General features: G+C 42.4%; 2 protein-coding genes across 2 annotated transcripts in view; one reads left to right on the top strand and one right to left on the bottom strand.

Moving 5' to 3' along the window:
* Positions 1–16,583, bottom strand: part of LOC110257556 (uncharacterized) — an 83,603-nt gene that overhangs the window by 46,470 nt on the left and 20,550 nt on the right. The window lies entirely within an intron of this gene.
* NPVF (neuropeptide VF precursor) lies at positions 1,609–6,708 on the top strand. The gene is given in 4 exon segments (XM_013985789.3): positions 1,609–1,811; positions 3,960–4,363; positions 6,527–6,531; positions 6,534–6,708. Coding segments are annotated over 4 exon segments (591 nt in total). The 5' UTR covers positions 1,609–1,673; the 3' UTR covers positions 6,578–6,708.

The raw sequence follows: 16,583 nt of genomic DNA on the forward strand, positions 1-16,583 counted from the left end.
GTTTTAAAAGAGGACCAGGCTGATCACGTCCACTTTTTTCCAGGGTGTAAACTCAGCCAACATAACTTGCTCCTTGCTTCACCCATTTCTCAAAAGTTTGGATCTACCGACCACAAAAAAAAAAAAAAAAAAAAAAAAGGAAGTTCCATAGTTCCATCAGCAGTTTGCAAAGGAGCAATTTGGAAGAGAAATATATTAAGTCCTCAGGGAAATTAAACCCAAATAATCCAATAACAGCATTACAACATTAATACTGGACTATGAACTGCCTCCTACTGTGGGGATGCTTGGCCACCACAGTCGGAAACAAATGTGACCAATGAGGTCCACTGCCTTAAGGGAGGCTGCAGGCTAGTGTGACCTTGGGGTAGCCAAGAGTTTGCCCAAACTGTTTCTCAGCTTTCTGATCTATGCTGAGGTCATTACTGCAGAGAAAGGGTTTCACGTCTTCCCTTCTCATACCTCAAATTGTGGTAGGTTGGTGGGAGAAGCTAGAGGTAGTACAGTTCTTGACACGAAAGATGCAATTTTATGATCGCTCTTTTTGAATCCCCCGCTGAGTGCCTACATCTAGAATAAGCTGGAATATTTGAAACTGACCAATGTAAGGTCCTTTTCTCCTGAGAGGGTTGCATGGACAGGTGGGAACGAGTAATGATTTCTCCAGAACCCAGGCAGTCTAGTGATAAGGCCGGCCTTTACGAATACGACAGCCGCTCCGAAAGAGACTTGCTTTGGCATTTCAGTAAATAAGCATTTATTTCTGTAGATTCTTTGCTCATGCCTCGATGTCAGTATGCCCGTGGCAGTGCGAGATTACCTAAATAACATGGGCCAGGGGAGCGGCAAAATTAGCATGCGTGTGATTTAGCAGTCCTCTGCTAGGGTTCTTAAGGGGGTTGAGGGGCAAGGTAGGATGTGGCATCGTCACAGAAATAAAATCCCGGTGATTTATACACTTTTGCCAAATAAAGCCCACAGGGCAAATACAAAAGGGCCTTGAACTGCTTCCAGCTTCTCGGGAGACAGCCAGTTTGTCAAAACGCCGATCGCACAGTCTTCCACACGCCCTTCACGTTACAGCTGACATTTACTCCTGAAGCTTTTTCATAACCAAACAGCATTTTACAAAAAGTTAATTAATGTCATTTTATTTGGGTCTTGTGTGATGTGGAATTCTTTTCACATTCTTAATTTTGTTTGACATTTTAAAAATACTATGCCTAACTCTTTTGTGTGGGGGAAAAGAAAATTTTTAACATAGCTAGTAGCATGTATTGAATAATTTTTTTCCCCTTCTCCCAAGAACTGACGCAACCACCAAAAACCAACTACTTTTTTGTTTGAGCTCAGAGAGAGGAAGCATTCTGCTTGTTTGGAATCTTACGATGGCCCCAAACTTACCTAATTAAATGCTCCTTGATAATGAAGCAAATTATTTTCAAAGTTAATGAATTTGCAAGCAGCAGTGTTGCCATCTTCCGAGAATGTATTACTCACGTTCCTTACATACATTTCTCAGTTAAACGCTAATTAAGGTTAGTGCTTAAACACGGGGATGGATCTCACTGTGAAAGCAAACTCCCCTTTGTTTTCAAACAGTATAAGACCACAATTTCCCTTCTTGCAGACATCAGCTGCACACAGAAACTTAATTCTAGGTTTTGGACAACATGGAAATTATTTCATCCAAACGATTCGTTTTATGGACCTTAGCCGCTTCAAGCTTGTTAACATCCAACATCTTTTGTACAGATGAATTAGTGCTGTCCAGTCTTCACAGCAAAAAAAATTATGACACATATTCCGAGGTAAGTCTTTTTTTAACTCTATCTAACGTGCCTGGCATCAACTATTTAATATTTGTCCTGAGTCTAATGCTTCTGTAAAGAGTAAGGAGTAAGTTTGTGTTTTGGTTTTTGTCAAATTTCAGCCTTCCTATGACAGTGAACTGATGTAACATGTATTTTGAAGCACAACAGCAAACAGCCTGGCCTCTAATGACCATTTGAGTGCAGAGTATGATATTTAGCAAGTGTAAGGTACATTAACAATTTTATTTTTTATTTTTATTTTTTCCATTATAGTTGGTTTAGTGTTCTGTCAATTTCCACTGTACAGCAAAGTCACCCAGTCATATATATACATGACTTTTCTCATATATATATAAAGAATATAAATATTCTTTTTCTCACATTTCCATCATGTTCCATCGCAAATGACTGGATATAGTTCCCTGTACTATACAGCAGGATCTCATTGTTTATTCACTCCAAATACAATAGTTTGCATCTATTAACCCCAGACTAAGCCCATCCCACTTCCTCCCCTCCCCCTTGGCAACCACAAGTCTGTTCTCCAAGTCTATGAGTTTCTTTTCTGCGGAAAGGTTCATTTGTGCCATATATTAGATTCCAGATTTAAGTGATATCATATGGTATTTGTCTTCATTTTCAATTGACTCAGAGTGCACAGTTGTAATAAACAGGTGAAGAAGGAAGTACTGGGTACATTTCAGTTGGACATTTGAAGTGTCTTTCTATATCTAAGCAAAATCTTTATCCCTAGATGGTGGAAGATCACGTTATTTTATTTTATTTTATTTTATTTTGGTCTTTTTGCCATTTTCTTGGGCCACTCCCATGGCATATGGAGGTTCCCAGGCTAGGGATCTAATCGGAGCTGTAGCTGCCCACCTACACCAGAGCCACAGCAACTCGGGATCCAAGCCGCGTCTGCAACCTACACCACAGCTCACGGCAATGCCGGATCCTCCACCCACTGAGCAAGGCTAGGGATCGAACCCGCAACCTCATGGTCCCTAGTCAGATTTGTTAACCACTGAGCCACATGGGAACTCCAGATCATTTATTTTAATTTTCTTTATGTTTTTATATAATTTCCAAATTTGCTGAAATGAGTAGATATTATGTTTTACAATCAGAAAACAATTATTTAAAAATCTCGGAGTTCCCGTCGTGGCGCAGTGGTTAACGAATCCGACTAGGAACCATGAGGTTGCGGGTTCGGTCCCTGCCCTTGCTCAGTGGGTTAACGATCTGGCGTTGCCGTGAGCTGTGGTGTAGGTCGCAGACGCGGCTCGGATCCCGCGTTGCTGTGGCTCTGGCGTAGGCTGGTGTCACAGCTCCGATTAGACCCCTAGCCTGGGAACTTCCATATGCCGCAGGAGCGGCCCAACAAATGGCAAAAGACAAAAAAAAAAAAAAAAAAAAAAAAAAAAAAAAAAAAAAATCTCCACATGGGCCAACTTGCATGGTAAAACTAAGTCTAATTAAAGATTTGCTGTATTTTAAGTAGTTCCTTTAAAGTTGGTATATTACTGGTGTAATAACCCACAAACCAACTGGTGTTTTATTAATATAATTTACATAATAACAAAAATATAGTTTCTTGAGAAATGCTTTTAATGTGGAACCCTGAATATGAGCAAGCTAAAAAGAAATTCAATGGTGCTTCCTCCAACTGTACCCCAAAACCTGGCTAGCTTCCCTGCTTTTACATGCCCAGCACTTGGGTTTTTAAAGAGCTGGGGGAAGAGACATGGAAAGACAGTGGGAGACATCTCTAAAAGCAAATTATAAAAAGACATGAAAGATTTCATAAACATGAATAAAAAACTGAAGAATAACTGCAGTAAAATAAACCTTCACCTCATTTCAATACTTCATTGTATTCCTGCTGCTCAAACACATTGCTGGATTCACTATATATTTTTATTAATATTTTATAGTTCTCTTACAGTAGTCTAGGGACAGAGAAACTAGACTGCTTTAAGAAGCTTAACACAAATTATTTATTTAAAAAATTCTGCACACGAAAACACAAACTTTGTTTATAGCTTTAACAATTCTACAGATTAAAGTCTGGAATTAATTTGTGGTTCAAATCTATTGCTTATAAAGACAATAAATTACCTTAATGGTCATTTCTAATTATAGCCTAGAAGAGATTCTAAATGGGAAAAACAAAGAAGTCTCAATTTTGAAGAATTAAAAGATTGGGGTCCAAAAAATGTCATTAAGATGAGTACACCTGTGGTCAACAAAATGCCACCCTTGGCAGCCAACCTGCCACTGAGATTTGGGAGGACCATGGAAGAAGAGAGCAGCCCTGGGGCAATAGCCAGCCTGCCTCTGAGGTTTGGAAGAAACACAGAAGACAGCATGTCAAGATGGGTTCCCAATCTGCCCCAAAGGTTTGGGAGAACAAAAGCTAGAAGCATCACCAAGGCACTGGGTGCTTTGCTCCAACAATCCACGCGTTCACCATCTGCCAAAGGGTTACTTTACTCCATCACCCGCCAGCCCCAAGAAATCCAGAAACCTGATCAAAAGAACCTAAGGTAAATATTTGGACACCAATTAAAATGCATGTAGAGCTAATCCAAAAACTTTAAAAAGGTTTACATCTTTTCAAAAGAAGTTTCTAAGAAAGTTAAGTTTCTCAGAAGGAAAAAGGAAAAGACACAAGAAATAAATACCTATAAACTGAGAAATACAGAAGGTTAATTAGAAACAAGACTATAGGTAAAAAGACAAGACATAGGGAGTCTGGTCCAGTGGTTAGGCCTCCACACTTGCACCACTGAGCCCCAGGTTCCATCCCTGGTCTGGGAACTGAGATTCCCATATCAAGCTGCTGCAAGAGGGGGGCCAAAAAGAAAAAGTTCTCTCTTTAAAAAAAAAAGAGAGAGAGAGAGAGAGAGAGCTTCCATAAATGGATATCCATTTCATTACTCCACAGCCACATACTACGGAGTAACAGGAAATGACAAAATTGGGAATTCATGCCTATGACATTGTCCAACATGTGACCGCTCTAATACAGAGGTCTCATATGAGGGAGATGTCTGCAAATACAAAAGGCACCATCTCAAACACCCTGGTCTCAGATTCAGAAGACTGTCTTCCTCAACTTTAAATCAAACATTTTTTTTCTCTTTTTGAATCTCATTTTATAAATAATTCCTATTATCATAAGCATTCTTTGTATTGGTATTTATTTGTATTATTTTTGCTTTTTAGGGCTACACCCATGGCATATGGAGGTTCCCAGGATAAGAGCATAATCGGAGCCACAGCTACTGGCCAACACCACAGCCACAGCAACGCGCCAACACCACAGCCACAGCAACGCAGGATCTGAGCGGCGTCTGTGACCTACACCACAACTCACGGCAACACCGGATCCTTAACCTACTGAGCGAGGACAGGGATCGAACCCAAAACTTCATGGCTCCTAGTCGGATTTGTTTCCGCTACACCACGACAGGAACTCCTTGATATTTATTATTTATTATGTAAGAATCAGTGTGCAAGCTACCATAAGAGGTTCAAAAAATTAATAAGCTGGAGTTCCTGCTGCAGCACACTGGAATCAGTGGTGTCTTCAGATCGCTGGGATGCAGGTTCAATCCCTAGCCTGGCACAGTGGGTCAAGGATCCAGCATTGCCGCAGGGGTGGCTTAGGTCACAACTGCTGCTCAGATCCGATCCCTGGCCCACGAATTCCATATGCCATGGGATAGCCAAAAAATAGATTAATAAGCTACCTACCTATTGTTTTCTAGTGTAGAGCATTTGTTAAAAAAATTTTTATATGAAGTGAACATGACACTTTAGTTAAGACCTGAAGAAAATAAGGAGGCAAGCTGTGACATGTTATCAGTGAGACTGTCTCAGAGCACTCCTGGCTTATTTTTAATCATATACTTTTCTTCATCTGACATATATATTTATGGTCCATCCCCTTTGCTAGAATTTCAGTTCTATAAATCCCCTAATTTTTGTCCCTTGCCATATCCCTAATGCCTAGAACTGTGTCTCAACTGGGTCTATCAAAAGCCCTCAACACTTGATAGGATAAATGAAATGATATGAGAGACACTAATAAGATCCTACAGAGGTTCAAAAAAAAAGGATGTTTTTTCATGTGGGGACCCAGGGCTGATTCATGAGTTGGACTTTTTGAAAGGTGGCTCTATTTTGAACATTCAGAGACTAGAGAAAGGAGAGAGGATATTTTCAGGCAAAGAGAGGAGTCTGAGCAAAGGTACTAAAGCAAGGGGAGCCAAGAAAAGCTGGGGCTCAGTTCAGTGAGACCAAATGGTACACAGAGAGGAGAGGAAAGAAGGCGAGAAGGACAGGGTGAGAGCTGAGAGTACGGGCATTCAGGGCCACCGAAGATTCCGGATGCTATTCATCAGGAAAAGGAGAATCACTGACGTTTCTGCTGAGGTCCTGAGATATTATACAGGTAGACTCTGGCAACTAATCAGATGCTGGGAGGGGGGCGATGATGAGGGAGAGAGACTATGACAAATGCTAAGTTTGTCATTCTAAGTGCCCATTACAAATTCAGGATCCCATCAATATTTCACTCATTTCAAGTGCAACACAATTCAACTCAGGTATAATTAGGCAATTAGGATCATGGCTTGCATTTTTATGCTTTCACATGCTATTGTTGTGATGGATGAGAACATTTTGCACTGCTTACATTTTAGGAGACCGGATTCAAGAAAATAGATGATGCAGAAGTGAAACAAGAAAAATAAGAACTCCAGAGCCTGTCCCTAAAGACAATGCAAAACTGCAGCCAGTTATCTGCAAGCAACTCAGTGGTGAACATAGCAGTCAATGAAGCCACTGTGCTTTTTTAATAGGTTTTCATTGATAGCAATTTTTCCTTCTCAGTACAGCTAACATCTTGAAAGTTCTTTAAAAATGTAAAGAATATTGTAATGATAAAGATTAAATAATTTTGTCTAAATAAAAAGAGCACTTAAGAAGTCTCTATCTAGTAGGATGTGTATACATGTATAACTGACTCAGTTGTATAGCAGAAATTGTCACAATATTGTAAATCAACTATACTACAATAAAAGTTTAAAAAAAAAAGAAAAAGAAAAGAAGCCTCTAGTAATGGGGAGAAGGGGAGAAAGAGATTGATTTAAGCCACATCACTCTCCAATGAACACAGTTACACTTAAGTAAAAAATTAAATAAAGGAGTAAGCTTGGCAAATTTTATAATGAATGTTCAATAATTTAACAGACTAACATCTTTGACAAATAAGTGAACATGAGTAATAAATCATTTATAAACATTTTTATACACCCATTTTTCCATTGCATCAACTTTTGGTGAATCTATGATAGATTGAAAAAAAATTTTAAGAGAGAGAAAAGAAGTAGACAGGTATTGGATCTCTTTAAGTGTCTCTTCCATCTATATCTGTAAATTTGCCTTCTGGTGTGTCTCTTTTCTCCTCACTTAATATTTAATAAAGTTTTCAACTTGCAGAGAAAATCTAATCACTCTTAAAACTAAGTTTATAAACACAATATACTGCAACACAAAAGCACAGTGATTCAACTCTAGCCAGAGAATAAAAAGTTCTTAATCAAGTATTAATCAGTTTATTGAACAATCTCAACTCCTTAGGGTACAAACCAGAAATGGTGTTAATTGTCTCCCATCTTGCCCCGAGCTGGCCCATGTTGAATCTCCTTTCCCTGCTGGGTAGAGATCCCTTAACAATCCCCTGGACAGACTCTAAAACTTCCTCGGTCACTTCTTGATATTAAAAGACTCAATCAAGGAGTTCCTGTCACAGCTCAAGGGTAACAAACCCGACTAGTATCCATGAGGATGCGGGTTCAATCCCTGGCCTCACTCAATGGGTTAAGGATCTGGCATTTCCATGAACTGTGGTGCAGGTCGCAGATACAGCTCAGATGCCGCGTTGCTATGGCTGTGGCGTAGGCCAGCAGCTGCAGCTCCAATGCCACCCGAAGTCTGGGAACCTCCATATGCTGCAGGTGTGGTCCTTAAAAGCAAAAAAAAAAAAAAAAAAAAGACTCAGTCATGTAGAGCAAAGCTCCTCCTGCCCCACTGCTGGCAGGGTTGGGGGCTGGAAGGAGGAGAAGTGAGAAAGGGGCAAGGTTGCTTTCTCTCTTCCTTCCCTTTCTTACCCTCAAAGTAAGGTGGTGGAAGGGAAATCTGTGGGCCTCTGGAAAGCAGTCTCCTCTCCTACTCTATCCAGGGTGCTGAGGTGGCTGAGGAAGGGGGATGGGCAGGGTGGGGTGGGGAATCAAGAGTACCTGTCTCATCCTCTCGATATAATGTTGCTACTTCTACAAAGCGAGCTCTTGGGAAGCACTACAAGGACGTGCACAGCCCTCCTTGGTCTCTTCCAACCACCCCGGTCTCATCTCTCCTCCCCATGGCCTCGACTGCCAGTAAGAAAGGCTCAAGGTAGCCACCTTCTCAGCATCCACCCGCCCCCATTTGTCTCCAACCCTCTCCGCCCTGCTTAGGAGGGGCAGAGGCGGATCAGTAAGCCTATTGCCTATTCATAAACTACCCATCAGAAACGGTACTGCCTTCATGACCCCACTCTGTGTGAGCGATTTTCTAGGAAGCTTGGCATGGGCCAAGGCAGGGACTGATGTGGCTCTGCCACCTCTTTGTAAACCCTGAAGGGGGGTCCGCCCCCCCATCCCCGGATTCCATTATAATGTCAAGTGTCTAGCACATCTGTACTTCCCGATTTGGTCCCTGGTTACCCATCCTGAGCAAAGCGAAGTGTGCAATATCCTGCGGCACAAATAAACAAAAGGCCACTCAGTCCCTGGATGTGACTTCACATGAGGAGACTTCTCATCAGAGAACATGGGTTCTTTACCTAAACCTTTGAGATGCATGGAAAATGTTAGGGGAATAACCAGTGTCTGCTGTGCCCATACCCACATGGCTGACCCTGTTTCAGCCCGTCACCAGCTTCCACGAACAATCCAATCGCATAGAAAGTCTGTGCTCTCCGAGGACTTGTGGAGTCTAGAGGGGGCGCTCACACTGCACATCATGTCACTGAAAAAGTCTTGACTAGGCAAGCCTCTTCCCCCAGGGCTCTCTTTAACTGGACCCCCAGCAGGGTCCCCCTCCTTTTCTGATCTCTGATGCTCACCAGGGTGGCTTTATGGGCATGTGACCCGTGCGGCTGCACAGGGCCCCACATTTGGTTAAATGCTTTACTGTTGTTGTCCTGAAATTCTTAATAATGCAGGAGTCCTGCATTTTTCATCTTGCAGTGGGCCCCACAAGTGATGTTGCCCATCCTGCTCCCCTCATCTCAGTCTGCTGCCTTCTCCACCTACTCTCCCAACGGCCTCCCTCTGTTTATTAATCAGAGCAGCTTTCCTTTTCTACATGAAACCCAAGGGCCAGGCTGTCACACAGCCCTGGGAGGTCTGCTTACACCCCGCGGTGGGTGAAACATGTAACTACACACCCCATGGAGCATATGGTCAAAATGCACGTTTGTGTGTGTGTCACACTACCCCCTTTAAAATGTGAAAACTGGGGAAGGGGACATGCACAAATCCTCCCCTGGCCCTGGATGGAAACTTGAGCAGCTGCCACAAATTTCACTGCTCCTCTTAAGTGGCTCTTGGGCCTAAGTCAAAAGGCAGTCTCAATTGCATTGTCAACCTTTCAACCTGCATTCATGCATTCATGCTCCGCTGTCCCCATGTGAGGTCTGAGCTGGGGGACAGGAATGAGATCAACTTCCGTTCTCATTTCCAGCCTCAACCACTTCCTCGCTCTGTCTGCTTTGCTGGACTCTGCTGGGATGGAAGAGAACTGGAGATGAGAGCCAAGGAACAGGACAGTTCTTGCCAGGGTGGACCGAGTCACCCTTGGCACCCAGAGGATAATACCGCCCACCGTGATTGGGCGCTCTCCCTGCAACCCTTCTGTCTCCCATGGTAACTCTGGGTCCCATGCTGGCCTCAGCCCTCACCCTTGGACCCTGGCACCCATTCCACACAGGTCCACTTCTCTCCCAGAAGTCCTATAGGTAGGACTCAGCGTCTGCAAATTTCCCCTTCCTGTAGCTTGTACCTAGTCACCCGTGGCTCGCCCTTCATCCTGGGTGTGATCCCAACATGCCTCCTCTATCTTGCTGCCCCCCAACTCCTTAGTTTTGGGGCCTAGAGTTGAATACCAGTTTGGGATTTGTTTGATTTTTTTTTTTTACAATTTTTTTATTTTCATTTATTTATTTATTCATTTTTTATTTATTTTTGCTTTTTAGGACCACACCTGCAACATATGGAAGTTCCCAGGCTAGGGTTCGAACTGGAGCTGCAGCTGCCAGCCTATGCCACAGCCACAGAAATGCCAGATCCAAGCCGCACCTGTGACCTACACCACAGCTCAGGGCAATGCCAGATCCTTAACCCACTGAGTGAGGCCAGGGATCTAAACCTGCAACCTCATGGTTCCTAGTCAGATTCATTTCTGCTGTGCCACGACAGGAACTCCGAGCACCAGTTTCTTATTTCACTCAGCCCACAAGGAACACATTTCCCCATCACAGGGAAGCCCCTACCTGCTGAACGGTACTGGACTCGGTAACCCCCAGCAGGTGGGCATGGGTGGGGGCATTCAGGGCAGGGTAACAATGCTCTCCAAAGAAATCTCTTCATAAACACCAATCTTAACCTTTTATGGTTTCCAAATGGGTGAGAAAATTAAGGACTGGTGGAACCACTTACCAACCACTCCCTTCAAAAAGTCTGCAAATTGGTGATCTGGCTTTGGAATTTTACATCTGTCAGATTTTGGTGTTTTGATTAAAACTTCACTTTGGCATCTTTTGCAATAAAGATGAACCTCTACTTACAAAGAATCCTTACAGCTGCTAAAAATGATGTTTTCTCTGCATCATTACACATAAATGTATGTTTTCTGAGGAGAGAGTTCAGGGTTCTTGGGTAAACTCTCTGGGGAGTGTGTGGCCCACAGAGTTTAAGAATTCCTGCAGTGGAAGAGCTTCACTTCTAGAATGGTTTTAAATTAACATAACCATTTAACTTATAAATGAATATTGTTCTCTGGCCATTTAAGTGCTGAGAGCACAATGCCAAAACAATCAGAATCGCTCAAGTGTCTTAGCCTGACCTTCCTCCAAACACTGGCTTGTTACAGCCGCAGAAAACAGAAGCCAGGCGGTAACTGTGCTCTTCTCCTCCGTGCGCTTCCCGGGCTCACCCCACCAAATATTCCATTCTCTGCCCCTCCTCCTCTTCCAGTATGTCCCTTCTTCAAGAAAATTCCATTTGGATTGGCCCTCACCTAAACCTCGGCCAGCCTGGAAAGGTGAGAGGAGTATGGGGCTCCAGGGGGAGCTTGGAAAGGACACCTGCTCTACACATCAGTGACCTTCAGGGAAGACAATTCCATGTGATCTCAAGCCCACATTTCACACAGCATACTACGACAGTGACCTTGAGGAATATAAAAAGAAAAAAATACATATGCTGGTTCTGGGGCCAACTTCTCAGAAGGAAAAATGAAAGGTCAGTGTTCACTAGGTGTGACCAACAAGATGAAACAGTCATGAAAGGGGAGAGCACCGACCTCTACTTACTTCACGTGTGGGTTTCCTGTTTGCACGTTTTCTTCCTGAAGATCTTCCTACAAACCTTACTTGACGCTTCCTATGCACCTTAGCATGTTATTGACTAAGCCTGCCAAACTACATGTCACTCCCTAGAAAGGTTTCAGGCCTCAAGTCCCCTTCAAGGAGATTAAACCCCAAAGCCTCTGGCCACGTCTCATTGGGAGCCTGGGCCGCGCACGCCCTGCCAGAGAAGGAGTGTCACCCATTCTCACCCGGGCCACCACACACCCTGTTCCCCACGCAGATAAGATCCCAATCAGGGGATCAGACTGGGTCTCCACGAGGCGCACTGTGGGGATAAGAACTATCCCAGAGCGAGCTGGGCCCTCTTTTTCACCTGCACGCACGTGAGTCCTCTCCCCCTTGGTGAAAATGTACTTGCACTTTAACCAATTTGTAAAACGTCCGCCCGTTTCAAGGCTTTGTTACAATGAGATGGGGGACCGAGGAATCTGTGACGGTAGCAGGAACAAGCACATCGCATTTCTTTGCCTTTGTTTGTGCTGATTCCTTCAGCTCTGAGGCCTCTTTTGTATCTATCAGAATCCTTCAACACCCTGATTAAACTTGGATGCTGCTGAATCTTACAGGAAACTTAAATACCACCATTTTAACCAAGAGAGGCTCCCCCCCCGCCACGCCGCCCCATAAAAACTGTCTGGAAGGAAGCAGTTCTGGGCCGATGTGGGAATTCCAGTCAGGAAGGGTCCAGACTTCTCAGGTTTCTGCTCCATCTCCTAAGCACATGGCTCCCACCAGGCCATCACTGCAGCAAAAACAAAGAGGCCTCATCCCGAACTTCCTCTTTCAAGTCCCTGGCTGCCCCCCTCTGCAAGCGAAGCTGGGAAATGTAGTTTCTCCTCTGGGCACACCGCCGCAACCACACAGTCTAATGGGTCTGCCCGGGCTCTCCTCAGGCCCACTTCCTTGTTATATGAAACACACAACACACGTGGGTCCCTTCACTAGACCAAGGTCAGCACTGTTGACACGGGGGCTGGATGGTCCTTTGCTGTGGGTGGCCGCCCCATGCATCATAGGACGACCATCAGCACCCACAGCCTCTACCCACTGGATGCCCGCAGCACCACTCTGCAAATGTGACAGCTAAAAGTATCTCCAGACGCTGCTAGATGTGCCGGGGTGGGGGCAACAGCCCTAACTAGACATCCCTGCACTATACTGTCCTGATCCTTTTTGGGTCCCATCCCCAGCTTAATAATTATTATTTATTGTTATGATAACTTCACCTACTTTAACATTTAATGCTATTTTAACCATTCCCGTTATGTTCATTTTTATACATGAGAACTGAGCTCACAAAGAATATTGTGAAGAAACAGGACCTAACAAATGAGTCCAACTGAGGTCTGTTTCACTTCAAAGTTTGCATTTTCCTCTTTCAACCACTATCCTGTCCACCACCCCATCAGCCACCTCCCAGCCAGCCCTCAGATATATTAAGCACTCAGGAAACATTTGTTGAATTAAGCTTTTAAAAAGAAAACATGAGTGCACTGGGGCCCAGGAAGAAATCCTCAGTGTTTTAAACATTATACACAGATTTTAGAAAGAAGGAAGGAAGGAAGGAGGGAGAGAGGAAGAAAGGAGGGGAGAGGAAAAAAGACCACGTATTCTTGGACAGCTTTACCTCTGTCCTTCCCTAAGGTACCTACCTTAAGAGCAGGCAAGGAGTTGCTTACCTTATCAGCAATAAATGATCGTAAAGGCAAAACATCACAGAATAAATGCTGGACCACTTTTTACTTAGATTCCAAAGAAACAACTAGTGATTTTTTTTTCTTTTTTCCCTGTAGTAAAGTGCTACTGTTGCGGATGAAACTCACCTATCAATTTCTGCTTCAGTGGGAGAAATGAACTGGTCAAGAGACCCACTGAAATATGCAGTTATGGCAAGAGGAGCAGGAAAAATGCATCAGTGAATACACTTCTGCCTGGATAGGGCTCCCACTGCCTTGGTTGTCTGCAGTCTCTTCCTGATCCCATTATGAAGTGGGACAGAACAAGGAAGGAATTAAAATAAATCCGAAGTAAGCCTGTCCCAGCCCTCCAAAATAAAGTGAGGGAGGATTCTGGTTTTAACAGCCGTTCCCTGCTTCTCACAGATTGATGTTTGTTACTAAATGCTCTGTGGAAAATACAGTCGCTTTGCTGCTCGGAGTCAGACTGAACTAGGAAAATGTTATCTGGTGAACATTATTCCCAATGTTTATTTTACCTTATTACTTAGGAAGTGGCCCTGAGTTCCCAAAATGTTTATTAGATTGTTGCTCATTTTATTCACTGTTAAAGTATTAAAAAATCAGGGAGATTTCATTTGCCTTTATGTATTCTATTTTGCCATGGTAAAAATATACATAACATAAAATTGACCATTTTAATCATTTTTAAGTGGACGATTCAGTGGCGTTGAGCACATTTCACTTGCCTTGTTTACACAGTCTGGCACTATTCTCTAATTATACGCACACTATTCATATTTAAATAACCATACCCAAAGCTTTAACATTATTTTGCCTTCCAGAAAAATGTCTCTGACGCAACAAGGTTGATGCTTTTTAGAGATGACCTAATTCTGTCAGACTTATTAGGAATATCAGACTTTTCACCAGAACATTAAATCTTTCCTACATTCCCTTGAAGCTTATTTTGAAAGGAAATAATTGCTGTTAATCTTTTTTTCTCCTCAACTATTTTGTCACCTCACTAGTTCATAATATTGTGGATTAACCTGGGGCAGAAGACAGTGCTTCTTTAGAGATATCTGGCACAGCAAAGGCTTCTGTTAGCCGTCAGACAGAAGGACACATTTATTTCAGAACAGTAATGAAAACGAAGAGTTTAATTTCTCTGAGAAATAGAGAATGGTCAATAGCCAGTCATATACTATGTCATAGACTTTTCTTTGAACTTTAGGGCTCTATCACATTCTTCCCCAGAGCCCTTTTTTTTTTTCATATATCATGAAGTTTTCCTCTCACAATAATACACAAAGTCAATATACATTATCCCATGTGTAGCTTAGGAAATGGGAGGTATTCTCATTCCCAATAGTATCTTGCTAAATATATGAAATAAAGTATTAAAGGAGTCAAACAAGAAAATCACTATTAGAATGAGGAGTGGAATAATATTACAATGAGACTAACGTGGAAGTAATACTCTCTTTGAAGAAATGAAGAGATATTATTTTAATCCTGAAGAAAAATTATTCCCAAATCTATCTTACTTCTTGCCAGTTTCCCAGGCAATGGTATATTGTGATTAATAAAATATAAAACCAATGTTTCTCTTTCTCAAAATAAGCAGCAATACTAACTAACTACAAGGCACCTACATAATTTTCAAACTGCTTTTCCCTTGTAATTTAAAGCTCTGAACTGTAACTGATAATTGCAAAGTTGTTTTTAACCACTAGAGGGCAGAAAATGCTCCACATTTGTACATAACTAATTTTAAATTCTTAGACAAAACAATAACCACCACCACTACCACCAAAGCAAAAAGTCTTTAAGAGTCTCTTTTTTTTATATTGTACAATATACTGCAAACTTAAGGCTCAGTTAACAACTTTAAAATTTTAAACTAATATACCATCATCACAATTCAACAGTTTATAGTAGGCAAAAGCAAACATAATTTTTGCAGCCTGAGTCTAGCTATGAGTTAAGGATTATTAGCATCAGAGAATCAGTATATCCTTAAGGAAAGGCAGGATACCTAAACTAACAAAATGGACAGTACCCATTAAGAATCAACAAGATTCTTTCTACACTAAAATATCTACAGTGGAATGCAAAGGTTGTATTTATCATAAAACTGAAATATTCACTCAAGTCTCAGATCAATCAAATGCTAAAACATTTACACTTGACTCTTTAATTTCTATATGTACTTTTTTTAACCGCAAACCAATTACAGATCTAATTGTGACAAAGATGTTTTATTTTGTCTTAATATACCTTTTGACCTTATTAATTTTTGTCCCTCCCAATTAACCCACTTGCATTTCAGTAACTAAAGCATTGTTTCTTTGATTAGAAACCACAGCTTCTTCACTTTTTAACTCTAATTAATTAAAACACATCATGGTAAATTAAGCCCCTTGGATTTCAGTCTGCATGGGTGACATTTTAACAACTGCCCCTTCAACCTTCTCTCGCCTCAATCGTGGCCACGTTCTACATCACAGGACACCAGGAGGGCGATGGTGGCAGCTTGACAGAAGAATGGAGCAGGCATGGAGCCAATGGTTATACATCACTGAAGGCCTCGGCTTCTGTGATGCATGAGCCTCTCACTTGCCAATCAAACTTGATAAGGCTTTTTCCTTGTACAGTTATTCCTGACCTTACCCCAGCCACTAAATCCTTTCTCAAGTCTTGCTTCTCAGCCTGAGCCAACCTGCTCTCCTCACTTTTTAGGTCTGTGGGCACTGTCCACTCCAACACCAAGAAACACAGCACCGTGGCACCGAAAAGCTGAGGAGGGCCAGGGCCGAGGTGTCACTTCTTTTGGACTAATGAAGGCGAGGCACATCTAAAATCAGGTCCAGACACAGAGAAAGGCTTGGGTAATGTCGCCTATCGGTGAATGTTACAAACCAGCAGTTCTGAAAAAAGTTTCTAACAATTATAGGTGCCCAGTAATATATGGGACTCACGTGAGCCACGGAAAGGTGTTTGAGCCTGGATGGTTACACATCGAATGGGAATACCAAAAGTGATTTTCACAGACGTCATTTCTACTGCTTCTACTAACTGAATTTATGTGTGAAGTTGTACTGACTGACTTCTAAAATTTCATCAGCCTTCTCTGAAGATTAATTTTATGTTGAGCTAAGAAATACATGCTCAAGTTTAAAAAGTCAAAAGAAGTCCGTAAAGCTTATAATTAGGATGACTGCATCCCAGGTTTCCAAGGGCAGTTATGACTTCTGCTTATTACCCCCGTGTAATTATTAACAGTGCTCCTTTCTCTCTCAAAGTGCCCTAGTTAGATGAAAAACTGTCCCAAGCCCCAACCACATCCACCCCAACATCTATTCCCTAGAAGCAACCACCTTCAAT

The sequence above is a fragment of the Sus scrofa genome, chromosome 18, assembly GCF_054392235.1.
Source record: "Sus scrofa isolate SSC_HxYL_T2T_F1_AM1 chromosome 18, Sscrofa_HxYL_maternal_Yorkshire_Landrace_v2.0, whole genome shotgun sequence".
NCBI classification, from domain to species: Eukaryota; Metazoa; Chordata; class Mammalia; order Artiodactyla; family Suidae; genus Sus; species Sus scrofa.